The sequence below is a fragment of the Carassius auratus genome, unplaced genomic scaffold (genome assembly GCF_003368295.1).
Source record: "Carassius auratus strain Wakin unplaced genomic scaffold, ASM336829v1 scaf_tig00016249, whole genome shotgun sequence".
Taxonomy (NCBI): Eukaryota; Metazoa; Chordata; class Actinopteri; order Cypriniformes; family Cyprinidae; genus Carassius; species Carassius auratus.
Genome location: NW_020524653.1, coordinates 1 through 15,735, shown reverse-complemented (window position 1 = coordinate 15,735; position 15,735 = coordinate 1). Strand labels below are relative to the sequence as shown.

The 15,735-nt window shown below is 34.7% G+C and overlaps 1 protein-coding gene and 1 pseudogene across 1 annotated transcript; both read right to left on the bottom strand.

Annotated features, from left to right (window-relative positions):
* Positions 1-284: 284 nt before the first annotated feature.
* Positions 285-11,720, bottom strand: LOC113075019 (protocadherin Fat 3-like). The gene is made up of 6 exons (XM_026247733.1): positions 10,987-11,720; positions 9,826-9,927; positions 7,768-7,827; positions 4,619-4,657; positions 4,294-4,359; positions 285-3,388 (listed from the first exon to the last, which is right to left on the bottom strand). Exons 1-6 carry the CDS (start codon positions 11,675-11,677, stop codon positions 2,847-2,849), a joined length of 1,500 nt encoding a protein of 499 aa, XP_026103518.1. The 5' UTR covers positions 11,678-11,720; the 3' UTR covers positions 285-2,846.
* A 35-nt stretch (positions 11,721-11,755) lies between these two features.
* Positions 11,756-15,561, bottom strand: LOC113075021 (protocadherin Fat 3-like; annotated as a pseudogene).
* Between the last annotated feature and the right edge of the window lie 174 nt (positions 15,562-15,735).

Below are 15,735 nucleotides of genomic sequence, written 5' to 3'. Positions count from 1 at the left end.
CTTCCCACCTAACTGACTTACGGCCAAAGTGATGTACAAAAGATAATGCACTAAAGATAGTTTACTGCAGTTTTGAACAGCACACTTTCAAACCTGAAAAGAAAAAGTGGTCATGCTCACTGATGCACCCAGAGCATAAAGGCACAGAAACACAGTGTTTACAAAACCTCATCTCTGATGAAATCATTGTATTCTTGGAGAAGTCCCTTTACAACAAAGAGAGAAGGCCTAGAAATAAAAAGTGTCATTATGTTTCGATCATATAAGCCGGATTCCTGGAAACTTGCCCATAAACAAGCTTTGGATCATGCAACTGGATTGTGTTGTCTCCTGTACAGTTGCTTCTTTAAACGCACAAATAATGCATTTGGAAATTCTGAGTGTCTTAAATTGTTTGCGTTTAACAAGAGCGGCCTTTTGTGCACTTCTTTCACAAAAGATGGAACACAAATAATGATGTAACTACTATATAATAAAAAAAACTGGAACATTGTGTATAACGCTGTAATCTTCAACTATACTGTTGTGGTTTTCTGTGGTGCACAGGGAAGACTCTTGCAAAGATTTGTTTAGCTCATTATGTGTGATAACGTCAGTCTAACTGTTCAATTAAGTGTCAATCAGGAGGATTTTAATAGGAGTAGAAATTTTCATCAATTGTCAAATCACATACATTTGCATAAAGTAACTGTGTGTGTGTTTTTCAGAGAACAGAAACTTATCTCTTAGAAGAATGACATAAATATGACTTAACTGTATAGCCATGAAAAGATTATGTGATGTGCATTTGTGCCGAAACATCTTTACTATTGAGATATACTCCGTAATCCTTGTTAAATCGGTGTAAAGATGATATATTTTGGTAGCTGTAGTTCTTTATTTTACACTGGACAATGCATTCTATTCAAACATACAAGGTGATTTCTACACATTAAATGGACAATATTGACATGTACGAGCACAACACAGATCATCAAAACCTCTGACCCACAGGGTCATCCTGAAAACCATTAAAATAATCCGATTTATTGCTTTAATAAAAAATTATCTGGTTTGTTTACAGAAACAAACTAAATATAAAATTAAATAAAACATTCTTCATGCTCTTTCCTATTAGCTTATCATGCCTTGTAAAATGGCTCTGGACTCTAAAAAGGTGCTATAAAAACAATTAATAAAAAATTATACAAATAATAATTCCATATAGTCTATGCATGAGCACTTAAATGAGGTATTAAAATTTTCTAAAATAGTTATCAAGGACAAACAAAATAATAATCATGTCATAATCCAAGTAAAATTTCAGATTTAGATTTTCCGTATGATTTGTATACTGTATATATTATATGGGCAATTGCTACTGGGGATGAAGGAAAACCGAGATATAATAGGCTTAGTCTGAAAAACAAATCCCATTTGTAGCCACAACCTCAAATCAACCTTAATGAGAACTTTTTTCTTCAATATACACTACAAGTCTATAACATTGTAAACAGTTAACAGATGTTTCTGAAGTGTCAAAAAAGCTCCCTCCTAAACTAAATCAAAGTCACAAAAACAACAGCAAAACACTTAAATGCCAGATGTGCAATGAGAGATAAATACTATATGTACTTGTCATGTATACAAACAGCTCTACATAAACAGCTCTTCATTTAATGTAAAACGCACCTGTGTGCTTTCATTCCTGGAATCATTTTGAGTACGCATACATTACAAAGCTTGAAGCTTTGACAAAAATGTAATTACATGAACTTGTTTTTCTCCACAGCTTCTATATAGTCCATGGAATGAAACAGGTTTCCTCTGTCCTTCAAGACTATTGTCATAGTAAAACACTGGCTGCCCAAAGACATACTTGGAAGATGTGGGCCTCTTTACTCATAAATATCAGCAGTACTTAGCGTTTTTGACTCCAAGGTCGCCCATTGTCTACAGCAATATTCAAAGCCCCCAAGACGTTTTACTAAAACTAAGACTTTATATCCAGTTTTTTAAAACGTTTTTACTCAATGTCTACCTGATAAAAATAATTATTTCTTGGCATTTTAAGCATTCACTAATTTCCATTAATTTAGTTTTCCAGGTCTAGAAATAATCCTTTTAAAATAGTTTTCCAAGACTGTAGGAATCCAGTTTTTTTTTTTTTTTTCAATTAAAAAGATGTTGAGGGGGGTTAAAATCTTTTGAAATCATCTTGAGTCCCCCTTTTCTGAGGCCTCCCAGTTGAGAACCACTGCTGTATATGGATTCCATCAATAAAATATGTCATTTCTCAGTTAACACAGTAGCATACCTGGCACACAAACCCCATCACCATGTTTTTCAGATGCGATCATGGAAAAGTATGAGTTAATGATCTCGCACACATCTAGTTAAAGGATAGTTCACCCAAAAACAAAAATGTTCTCACCTTTACATGGTTCCAAACATGTATGACCTTCTTCAGTAAAAAACAAAAGAAGATATTTGTGCAATGTCATTATTCCAAATTAAGTCAAATAAAGACCTCCTATCCAATCGTTTCGGACCTCATTTACTCATTGTATAGAGAGAAAATAGTTCAAAATAAGATAAAAATATCTTCTTTTGTGATATACACCAGAAAGTTGTATGCGTTGAAACGACAAGAGAGTGAGTAAATGATGACAGAGTTCTCATTTTTGGGTGAGCTATTCCTTTAAATGAAGTACGTGAAGAATTATCGCTAGTGTACAGTATGATTGACACTGTGACAGTCTAGACTTTTCCATTCCTGACAGATCAGCACACATGTTCAGGTCCAGTCCTTAGTTGCATGATCACAAGCTTTCAGTTTAATTAAGGACTCTTCGTCCAGATAACGGTCAGTAATACTCTCTCATGCCAGACAAAGAAGTCTTTGGGCTCTGACTACGCAGGCGTTGGGCCCGAAGTGAAATCCTGCCTAGTCTGTCGATCTCCTGCTGGCTGCCGAAGGGGTGTGTGTCCTCCCAGACACGCGGGCGCTCCTCCCAGGCCAGTAGAGGGGGGTGAGAGAGCAGGTACTGGCTGGAGTGATGATAGTCGGGTCTGGATTGGCCCTCACTAAAATCCAGCGGGTGAACAGTAGAGGCGTGGTCGTAGTGATCCGGGTGACGGTATTCTTCATATACAGGCGAGCTGTTGTCGTCCAGCGTTAGGGACGTGTGGAAATCTCTCTGGCCCTGGTATCGTCGTAATGGGTAGCCAGTCTGCAGCAATAGAGTGCTGCCATCCAACCGCACGCTGCCGCCCAGCCGTGTAGGGGTCAGGGGAGGTGGAGGAGCAGGAAGGGGTGGAGGAGGTGGTGTAGGGGTCTGGTCTCGAGGTGGTGATTCCAGTCCTGGAAGACACGTGTCAAACCACTCCGAGGTTTGCCATTGATAGGCTGGAAAATACATGCGGAGTATTAAAAAAGTGCCTGAGCATATGCAACTTTCATTACATGCGGATTTATTGATATATGTCATGTGTAAAAGAGTTTATGTATGACTTTATATATTTATTATTATTAGTCTTCAGCATTACATTACCCTTCAGAAATCATTCTAATATGCAGATTTAGTGCTCAAGAAACATCAATGTTGAAAAGTTTTTTTCTGCTTAACTTGTACTTGTGTTGTTGTTGTTTTTTTAATACTATATCTTTATTGAATTTTATTTAACTATTATTATTGTATTATTATTATTATTAGCTATTTTTATTTATTTATTCATTATTATTAGCTATTTTTATTTATTATTATTATTATTATTATTTGTGATCCTGGACCACAAAATCTATCATAAGTAGCAAAGTATATTTGTAGCAATAGACATTATTATTATTATACATTATTATGGGTCAATATTATAGATTTTTCTTTAATACCAAAAAAAATTAGGATATTAAGCAAAGATCATGTTCCATGAAGATATTTTGTAAATTTTCTACCGTAAATATATCCAAACTTAATTTCTGTTTAGTGACAAACAAGAACTTCATATGGACAACTTTAAAGGTGATTTTCTCAATATTATTATTATTTTTTGCACCCTCATATTCCAGATTTTCAAATACATGTAGTTGTATATTGGCCAAATATTGTAAAATATTGTATTATCCTGATAAAACTTACTTTAATGGAAAGCTTATTTATTCAGTTATTATACACACTTATTTTCAAACTTCACTTTCTGTGAATTGCTTTCTTGAATTTGTTTCGAGTAGAAAATACAACTGTCATGGGACCTTGATATTGAAATAGACAAGATCTCTAGTTTAGTAGAGTTAATGAAGATATAAAGTCTTACAATTCAAAAAATACTCTTTGATGAATTCCATGCATATCTCATCCTCACAGTGGAGGTGTGGGCTTGCTGTGTAGAGACATAAAATGGAAAATGTTTCAGGGGGAGCGTTTTAATGAGTTATGAGATGGAAAACAAATAATCAAGAGCCAAATCAAAAACAAAACAGTCAGAACAATCAACCTATTCTTGCTTGATGAAATATTAAAGATGGAATGTTTTAATATGCGATGCATGTAAAGGTTTAGAAATATGTCTGACCAAGTGAAAAAGAGGAACAGAAATTAAAGTAAAATGGGACAATAAACCAAACATAAAGAGGACTCACAGGTGGTACTGTGAGGCTGCACATCGCCCAGACCTGCAACTGTTAGGAGAAGAGGAAAACACATCATATATCACTTATGCTTATGTTTAGCTTGTTTTATGTGACCTAATCAACATCCTTGTTTTTTATAAACATGTTTCATCAGATTTTAGCAGTACACAACGTATAAGCATTTAATAGTAATTAGGTAAATTACAAATGTTAATTAGAATTTAAAAAAATAACTAATTAATTATTATTTATTAAAATGCATTTGGAGGATAAAATGCATTAAGTGTATGGATTTAAAATACATATGTTGTTTATATTAATTATATTGTTTTAATGAAATATTAATAATGGAAATATTATTAAATAAATATTAAATAAATAAATATTTAACAACTGAAATATAACAAAGTAACAGTTGAGAATGTGAACATTTTAATTAGAGAAAATAATTAGAATTAAAATGCTTCATTTCATTAAAAATAAATAATTACTATTTGATTAGTTAAAAAATATTAATATATTTTTTTAATTATATCAAAATACGATTTAAAATATTCCTAGTAGTAAAATATAAATTTTTATTACATTTATACATTTAAAAACACATTCAGATTATATATATATATATTTTTTATATAACTTTAAATCAAATCAACCTGACTACATTAAGTTACACCAGTTATTTAGAAATTGTAATGAATATAATAGCAATAAATAGAATAAACAGTATATTAAGAGACAATTCATAAATTAAATAAAATGTATTTTTCTCAATTTAATTTATAAGAAAAATATTAGCTAATTGATATTTAATTAATATAAAATATATTTACATTTATTATATTTATATAATATTTATAATATAGTTATAACGTTTTTTATTTGAAATTAATCAATATTTACATTTATTATTCAAATACTATTTGAAATATATTTGTAAGATATAAACTGTATTCAATATAAATTCAAATTAACTTAATAAAATATTAGCTAATTTATATTTCTATAATATTTATGATATAATTATAAAGTTATATTTAAAATTAATAAATATTTTAAATTTATTATTCAAATATTTCTAATATATTTGTAAGATATAAATTGTATTAAATGTGTACATTTAAAATACATATACACATACAAATTATAACTTAAATCAACCTTAGTACATTAGGTTACAAGAAAGTTATTTAGAAATAGCCATTAATACAATAGTAAAGAATAAGATAATACATAGAAATGATTAACAACAAAAATATTTTCTCAAGGCAACAACTGAAAGTTTACCCATTTTAAAGTTTAAGAATGCTTGTCCAAGACCCCAAAAAGTTGTTGATCCAGGAACATGTCCTACTTGGATAAATCACATTGTGCTGTTTAGCATAACCAACAAAAACAGTCCACTTTCATCCAGACCTCTGAGAAAGAAGGTGGAGCCGGAACTCCTCAGACAGCAGGAATTACCATAGCGTGTGAGACTTTCAAGCAAACAGCTTGTTTTTCGCACTGATTGGAAACAGCTTTGGTCTAGAGCAGGTTTAATTAGAGACTGGCTCTGGTGCGCCTCAAAAACAGGTCACTGCAGCTAAGCCACGGACAGGGATGCTGTTCTTCACTAACTAAACGCTACTTAAATAGTTCAGGGTTTTCAATGCAACTGGATTATGTGATTGATTAAAGAGCAAATCTAAACCCTGGTTTTATTCATGTCTAGAGTTGTGCAGTTTAATTAAGGACTCTAATCCTACTTTGTCCAGCGTGGACTGAACTCCTGCATGAATGGACACTTCAGTTCCTGCGCTCTGGGATTTCACCTTCATCTTTTCATGTTTCCTCTAACATTTAAACTGAATAACACTATAAAATATTACTAAATGGCACTCTACCTGACTCTACAGCTCTATATTTCATTCTGTCAGTTGCAGCATGCTATGGTCAGTTTTTCTTCTATAATGATGCTAAATGGTGTAATTGACTGTTGTATCCAGGCAACCGATTTCCTTGCAGTGCCGGATGTCTCGATCTATACCTTTCTTTCTTCTGACACAATAAAACACTTTCACCCCAAATCAATATTTCACATCCATTTATTTATTCATTTACCTAGAAGCTATCTAATAAGCAGGAAAGTTCTGCTTTGCATCGTTGTCCTGATGACTTATTGGGTTTATTTTGCAATTATGCCTACAATATTTCTAAATAATACACTAGACATGACAATATTTCTAAAATTATTATACTTTTTTTTATTTTTAATAAAAATAAAATAAAACTAAGAATAGAATATTTGGAAACAGTTAACAATAAGGTTTCATTTGTTGACATTCGTCAACACCAGTAACATGAATGAACAATTTAAAGTTGATAATAATTTCAACATTTAAAAATAATAAAAGAGAGACAGACCCAAAGATGTGTTAATAATGATAATAATAATGCAGAAAATAAAGAATAATGTTATTAAAAATAAATAAATAAATAAATAAATAAGAAACAAACAAACAAACAAACAGATAGAAAGAAATAATGCAGAAAATTAAATAATATTTGTGATAGATAGATAGATAGATAGATAGATAGATAGATAGATAGATAGATAGATAATGCAGAAAAAGAAAGAAAGAAAGAAAAAAAAAAGAAAGAAAGATGGATTGATGGATGATAGAGAGATAATGCAGAAAAGAAAGAAAGAAAGAAAAAAGAAAGAAAGAAAGATGGATTGATGGATGATTGAGAGATAATGCAGAAAAGAAGAAAGAAAGATGGATGGATGATAGAGAGATAATGCAGAAAAGAAAGAAAGAAAGAAAGATGGATGGATGATAGAGAGATAATGCAGAAAAGAAAGAAAGAAAGATGGATGGATGATAGAGAGATAATGCAGAAAAGTAAGAAGAAAGAAAGAAAGAAAGAAAGAAAGAAAGAAAGAAAGTAAGTAAGAAAGAAAGAAAGAAAGAAAGAAAGAAAGAAAGAAAGAAAGAAAGAAAGAAAGAAAGAAAGAAAGAAAGGAAAATACTGGGCAAATTACTAAGAGAAAGTTCATAGTTTATTCTTACATTTAGCAGTACACTATGCTTTTACTATTAGTAAACGCTGCACAATTCTAATTTTGATTTTGTTGTGCATTTACGAGTGATGTAATAGAAATTGCCTCATACCTTCATTTTCAATGGTGTCCACTGCATTGTTCACCTGTCGTATGACCGTCACTATGGAGGCTAGGGCATAACCAACAGTAAAATGTCAGGCAACAATTGAATCAATGATCAAACACTTCAAACAAACATCAAATACTCGATGAAAACCTTGCACAAGCAGTTATATAAATCACTATGACCCATCTGTAATCCTTCCAGCATTATGAAATCTGCTAAACAGAAGCAAGTGGACTTCTGATGTGTCAGTCTGGCATCTCTTTTGTACAGCCGAAGTGATACTACACTACTGAGTCAAGATAGCAATGGCGTTTGGAGAGCATATCAAAGGCAGATGGATTGCAATTACTGCTCTGACCTATTTCGGCTGACACTTTGTTAAAGCAGTGTAGGGTTATTACTAATCCTCATGATTTCCTTTTGGAAAGATCAGACAATGTAAGTAATCTTAATTAGGAGATTAGGTTATTATAATACAGCTGGTGCGTGAGAGTTTATGTACAGTATATTTTACTGTGATTTTGTTGCATGTTTTTAATCAGATCTTTTTAGTATATAAAAGCAGGAAGTGACTCAAATTGGAGTTAATTGGACTCTATCCAGCACTCAAAACTATCATATGGCTCTAGTCCAGAAGACTTGTTCTTTTGTGCTATTTTTTTATTTATTTTTCATTATTATTATTTATGCATTTATTTTGAAATATTAACGGCTAAATGTTTTATTGTTATTAGTTTATGGATTTAATATTTTATGATCTCTTAAATTTTTGTTTTTTAATCATGGTTTTTAATAATGTTCTGTAATTGTTAATAATTTTTAAAAAATCTAAGAACTTGCAATTTAGGCATAAGATGCCATTAAAGGGGTTATTAAATGGAGAAACAAACGGTCTTAATATTTACACATTACTCTACAGAAACTATTTTTCTTTTATATTCTTCCAAAATGTTGGATTTGAAATCAGAAGAATGGTGAGGTTACGATCTCCCCTAGACTCACCCCTTAACATGCGTCACTGTCATATTTAATTAATGAGAAACAACTGGACTTCTGTCCATCAATCACAAGAGAGATACTGCTGTTTTTAGAGCTAAAAAACATCATAAAAATTATATACTAACCTCACGAAACATAAGAATCTTAAATTGGATGGCACAACCTGTGATCTGTCTCATGTACAGATGCTTTTTGTTGGAAAGTGGTTTACTGCTGTTTTTGCATGAGTGAATCAAACCAGACTAAATGATAAACTTCACACTGTTCCTGTTAGTCATTGAAAACCATCTGTTATTAATTTTATATAGTGGTTATTTATACACAGAAAGTGATATACACTACTGGTCAAACGTTTGGGATCAAAAAGCTCATTCTATTTTAATATACATGAAATTTTAATTTATTCCTGTGATGCAAAGCTGAATTTTCAGCATCATTACTCCAGTCTTCAGTGTCACATGATCCCTTGGAGATCATTCTAATATGCTAATTTATTATCAATGCCGGAAACTGTTGTGCTGCTTTATATTTTTTGGGAACATGCAAAAAGCTTTGCATCACATAAATAAATTTAAAAGGTTATATTAAAAGGTTTTTGATCCAAAAAAGCAGCCTTGATGAGCATAAGAGACTTCTTTAAAAACATTACAAGTCTTACTGATCCCAAACTTTTGACCGGTAGTGTATACAGTTCTTTTAATCAACTGCCAGCACTATTAAGCTTTTCAAGGCAGACTCATACAAACAGCTAATGAGTGCAAAGAGACCAGGCTTAACACGAAGTGAGAAAACATCAACGCATAGCGTTCATTCAGTATCTTATCTAATTGCTCTGTGGTTTATTCAAAAATTGCAGTCTTGGCCTAATGATTGTTCTGGGATCATATGGGATTGGGAAATGTTTATGTATGATTACAGTAATGGTTAAAACATGACAGAATATGATGCATTAAAAAAAATCCACCTTAAAAACCATTTCTAAACTTTTCCATAGTTAAACATTAAAGAGGTTGTTTGGAGGATATGTTAAGGACTTTGGGTATTGCAATGCATGTTTCTCACAGTTGTCGTCGCAGGAATCGGACTGGAAGGACCTGAGGGAGCGTGCCTCGCTCGTGCTGCTGTCAGAGAAGCAGGTGACCGCTTCTGGTGCATTTCCAGCTTCTGCAGAAGAATACAATAGCAGAATCTTACACAGAGCCACACACATGCAAATGCATGCAGCTGTGCTATGCATTCACAGTATACAATCACTCTATGCAGTACACACAGCAGGGCTCAACAATAGGGATGGTTCAGGGCCAGCTTGAAAGTTGTGACGGTGTCTGTTCAAGAAGCATTTCTTATTATTTTTCATCACTGAAAAATATTTTTAAGCCATTAAAAATACTGCCATGTTGAGTCTGTACTACTGGCCCATTTGCATTCACTAAACAGACATTTAATATCCAAAAACCAGACACGCACATACACAAACAAAACCGCATTTACAGCTTAATACTCTCTACAGCAAAAAAATCTTTCAAATCTGCTAAAGTGAAAGAGCAATAATATCCGTCCTATATTTATCCCAGACTACACACTGCCAAAGCTAACAACTAGTCCATGACAAATGAGTTTCTGCTTGAAGAAAACACTAACAAGACCCAGGTCATCCCCTTGAGAACACAAATCGAAGAGAAAACTTACATTACATAGGTAATGCATTTCCACAAGCGGAAGTGAAATCACCCTCACATACCTTATGCACTAGCTGCTGTATTTTATAAGGAAAAAGGCTCCTGTTGGCCTATTTCGTGCTAAGATAGTTGTTGTGAAACAAGTTTTGAGTCCCTGGTCAATTTTCAAGATATGAAAAAACACAAGAATGCTGAATATGAAATCATTAAAAAGAAACTCATTTTGAAGGGAGATTAGATTAAAACCGATTTTTTTAATATACATTATTGCGATTAACGCATTATGCATAGTGTTTATCACAATATGGATGGATGTTTCGGTTTGAATCTTGAGGATTCACTCTAAATGCTTTCTCCTTTTGTGTGAAACCCTTGCGTTATCTCTAAGGTAATTACACTCTATCACACATTATTGTAAGATGGATTTTCCAAACGGAGACTGTGGTGCATATGTATAATCTCATCCACACAAAGACTGGCATTTAATTGACCACGGGGAGTTATGGAGTCATGCTGACGTACTGCCGTTTTGCCAAATCATTACCCTCGGCTCTGTACGCTTCCTCTCTGTCCGCCTGATAACCCCTGTCTTCCCACTCCAGAACTTGGACTTGATGCTCCATAGCACTGTCCTCGTCGTCGTCCTCTTCCCACGGAGGTTTGCGGATAGGGCTGCGTTCGGACGAGTTCGGGGACAAAGACAGGGGAAGATTGGGTGCCACGCTGCAGACGGCCACACCTCTCCGCGTCATCCCGAGGATGTGTGGTGGATCCGCCTGGAAGGTGCTCATCTGCGGAGGGCAGGAGAGGGTGGCCAGCCCTCCCTCCGTCTTTTCCGTTTCCCCTCGAGGGATTCCCTGGCAGTGGGGAAGCGTGTAAGCTGTGGGCCGCACCATGACCTGCGGCGGCCCTCCTGCGCTGTCATTCTGGTAGAGGCTGGCGCGACACTCGCCGCTGACCCGTACAGCTTTGAATTCGATGCCCTCGGCTCCCATGCCTGTCTTATGCAGCATGTAGTTGGTCTCTGTGGAGATTCCCACTGCCTCCCCACGGCTCCAGTCCTTCCGGAGGATTTTTTTGCGGAATGCAGCCAGCAGGGTAAGCAGGACCAACACCACAAAGAGCAACACGCCGATGCCGATGATCTCTCCCGGTCCAACGTACGACAGGGCCTCAGCCTGAGTGTCTGGGCCGTCCAGAGAAGTCTGGCCACAGAATTGACCCTCGAAACCCATGGTGCAGTTACAGTAGAAGGCTCCGAATGTGTTCACACACGCCCCTCCGTTTCTCACACTCCTCCCTCTCACACTCGTTCACATCCTCATCGCATCTGTGGACAGAAGGATTGTGTCAAACTTTTGGGAATGAAATACTAGCTGTTTACTATATACTGTACAGTATACCAACTATTTGAAAATGTGGAATCTGAAGGTGCAAAAAAATCTAAATATTGAGAAAATCGCCTTTAAAGTTGTCCAAATTAAGACCTTAGCAATGCATATTTCTAATAAAAAAATGAAGTTTTGATATATTAAGAACTGTAAAACTGTGATCACACGACAATGCCAACATGCCAGATGAAGTATAACCAGATTGAATCATATTACTCACACACACATATACTTTTTAGTGTACTTAAATTCTTCATCAGATGTAGAACCTTCTTTGACAGTACACATTTTCAGACACAGGAAGTGAATACAGCTCTTTCTGGCAAATGCAGCAGGTCATCTAGGTATCTACACTATTGTTCAAAAGTTTGGGGAGAGTAAGCTTTTTGTGTGTTTTTGAAATTATTCTGTTATGCCCACTGTGGTTGCATTTATTTGTCAAGAAAAACAAAACAAAACAACAATCAAAAACAGTAAAACTGTACCATTGTTAAATATTATTAGTATTTAATTTAACTGTTTTTTTTTTTATTCATGTGAAGCTGAATTTTCAGCAGTCATTACTCCCATTCCAGTGTCACATGATCCTTAAAAAAAATCATTCCAATATGCACATTTTGTAACTGCATGAATAATAAGAATATTGTTTATTCTGAACACAGACTTAGTGTTTCTTTCATTAACTAATTAGTTCTCAGAAGCAGAGAGAAAGAGGATTCTTGTTGCCTTATGATTCTTATTATGATATTTTCACATTTAGTTAAACTCCACTCAGTGCTGCACACAGCAAATATGTGATGATCTGTTTGCTCAGAGAGCTCTTTATGTGTACTCTTGAGTATGAGAAAGTTCAACAAATCTCTCAAGCGAGCATAAGAGAGCATAATGAGAGGGTTGTTTGTATTGCGTAACATAATGGCACTGCTGGTAAGGCAGAGAAAGTAGTTATATAGTAGTTATATAAAGCAATTCGATTTTCAATACTTTCTCCCAGATACATAAAAGGACAGAGAGGAAAAGGGCACAGGTCCCAGTATCCAGTTTTCTCAGTCAGTTAAGTATAGGTTTAGATTTGCCTCTAAAAAGAAACAACAGCATCCTCTAGTGGAGAAATAACTGAATGACTGGTTAACCGAATAAACTGCATTGTAAATATATATGTATATATTAGAAAAGCCTTGATGGGATTTTTGATGGACTGCTCTAAAATCTGTTATTTATTTAATAAGGTCTTATAACACAAGCAAACAACAAATCAATTTTACAGCGTCATGTACTGTATGTATTCAACCAGCAGTTAAACAATCAAGGTCTGAGATGGAAAACAGCAGGTGAACGCTAAGTGTAATGACTTTCACAGAGAGTGCAATTAAAATAAGCTGCTGGTTACCAATTCTGTTTAAATGCAGGATGGCCTTACCAAACAGATTTCAGAAAAAAAAAAAATATATATATATATATTATGTTAAACCACTGGATCGAGAAGAAAAAAAAAAGGCTTCTTAAAATGTTTTGCTTTTGTTAAGATAAACATAAATACCATATCTAAGGACTTAAAACTCAAAGCAATTAAAAAAAAAAGAAAAAAAAGAGATAAAATAAGAATATATTATTTTTATAATATATTAAATAATATGTATGTATTAATATACATCTAAACATATGGAAATATGTATAAGTTACCAAATTGAATGTCTGTGAGCTAATTATTTTTGAGCTAAGTTATTTTCAAAATAATTGGTTTTATATTACAGTAATATTACATACAATATATTACATACATTTATTTGATAAATTTTTTTCACAGGAAAATTACTAAAATAATAGTATCTACTGTTTTTTCAGTGTACTGTGTAGTCCTTCTAGAGAAATTGGCATTTTTACTTGATGTCTTATGTGTTATCATTTGTCTCAGTTACTACCAAACTGTCTGCGGTCTGACATCTTAAAGGTCTGAAATGTATGCAAGATCATGGTAAATCCTACGAGTAGTATATAATGAAATAAAATGTCTCACATGAGTCCCGTAAAGCCTTTGAGGCAACCGCAGAGGAAGGTGTTCCCACAGCCTTACAATCACCCCCATTTTGACAAGGTGAGGGCACACAGGACGTCACCTCCATCTCACAGCGGGACCCCGTGAACTGTGGCAGGCAGCTGCATGAGAAGTCTGGGGACAAGTTCAAAGAGAAATAAGACTTCTTAAACGGAGCTAATACAGACCTAAGGACTCAAATCTGAACATTTGACTGTTATTTATGTATTGGTGTATTCATTTCTCACCACCAGAGGGCAGCTTTGTACAAGAAGCTCCATTCTGGCATGGTCCTCCGAGGCACGGATTCAGGGTATAATACACATCCCAGCTTCACATCACTAAGCCCAGCTACCTCTGCATACCGGCTCATCTTATTCTGAAGAGGGAGTTCATTCCCATTGAGCATGATGGACCCCAGGCACCCCTGGAAGCCTTCTTGTGCCCGTGGGGGCCTCTGACCGCCTCCGCCCACTGGTCCGTGCAACACCTGAGCCCCAAAGAACAGCGATCGTCTGCGGCCAGGGGCCAGATGCGGACAGGGGCCCGCGCGGAACGCCGGCGCTCTACATAGCTGTCGTCCAGTGAAAGGAGAGTGTAGTTACTGGTGAGCTCCAGGGTCACGGCGTGCCAGGACCCATCATTGATTGGACGCCCTGAGATGCCCAGGATGTCCAGCCTGTTGTCACAGTCCATCTGGAACCACAGACGCCCTTCCTCAATCTGAACAACACAAATACACAACCACTCACTAGAGCAAACACAAATGCACAGAAAGCTCCACAATGGCAGGTCAATAATACATTTATATATATATATATATATATATAATTATATAACTATTATTTATTTTACTTAATATTGTATAAATGTAATATTGTGTACCATAATGTCATTTTGCATTTGGTTTACTTCAATAATGTTGTTCAGAAAACCAGATGAAATCAACATAAATTTAAGTTCCTACCTACAATAACATGTACTTAATAATGCCCCCCAAAATTTGTAAATATGACATACATCTATAGATACACTACCATTTAATAGTTCAGGTGAGTAAAATGTTTTATTTCTTCTTCATTTTTTTGATTTTTAAAAAGCAATTCTTTGATTTAACAAGGACACTGTTCAAACATCCTAAAACAGTTTACACAAAAATGTATAATAAAAAAAAAGCAGCAGAACTTTTTTAAACTTTTCAACATTTATAGTATAGTATAGATTTCTGATTCAGCAAATCAGCATAATAGAATGTTTTCTGAAGGATCATGCGACACTATATAAAGACTTATGTTATCATCATGAGTAATGATGATGAAAATTCAGCTTTGCATCACAGGAATAATTTGCATAACATAAAATAGAATACACTTATGTTAAATTGTAATATTGCACAATATTGCTGTTTTTACTGTATTGTTGATCACATAAATAATCCTTGGTGAGCATAAGAGACTTCATACCAGTAAAATTGTGCTTAGTAATGCATGTACAGTATGATCTAATGTAATGTCATATCTCTGTATCCATCTGACCTTGAGCAGTGTGCAGGGGTCAGCGCGTGTGTACATGATAACTCCTTGACTGTGCAGCGTTCTGATTCTCAAGCCCAGCTTCATGTCTCCGCTCCTATCATTGTCCGTCACTCTGTATTTGATGTAACTCTTCCCGGCAAAGCTCAGAGATGTTTGGCCTGCCAGCACAGGTACAGAAATCCGTCAGTCAAGGCTAACACCATATTTCAAAATCTACTATTTATACACACTTTCACAAAAGATATTCACAGAAGTGTTGGCCTTAATCACATATGAAAAAATGTCATTTAAATATATATGTTTGACACACCCTCAGGATATTCCACAAGAGG

Coding starts and splice junctions, on each gene's coding strand:
- LOC113075019 (XM_026247733.1), bottom strand. CDS start 11,677: ATGGGTTTCGAGGGTCAATTCTGTGGCCAGACTTCTCTGGACGGCCCA. Junction 9,928..10,986: donor GGAAGCGTACAGAGCCGAGG/GTAATGATTTGG, acceptor ATTCTTCTGCAG/AAGCTGGAAATGCACCAGAA. Junction 4,658..7,767: donor GGACACCATTGAAAATGAAG/GTATGAGGCAAT, acceptor TTCTCCTAACAG/TTGCAGGTCTGGGCGATGTG.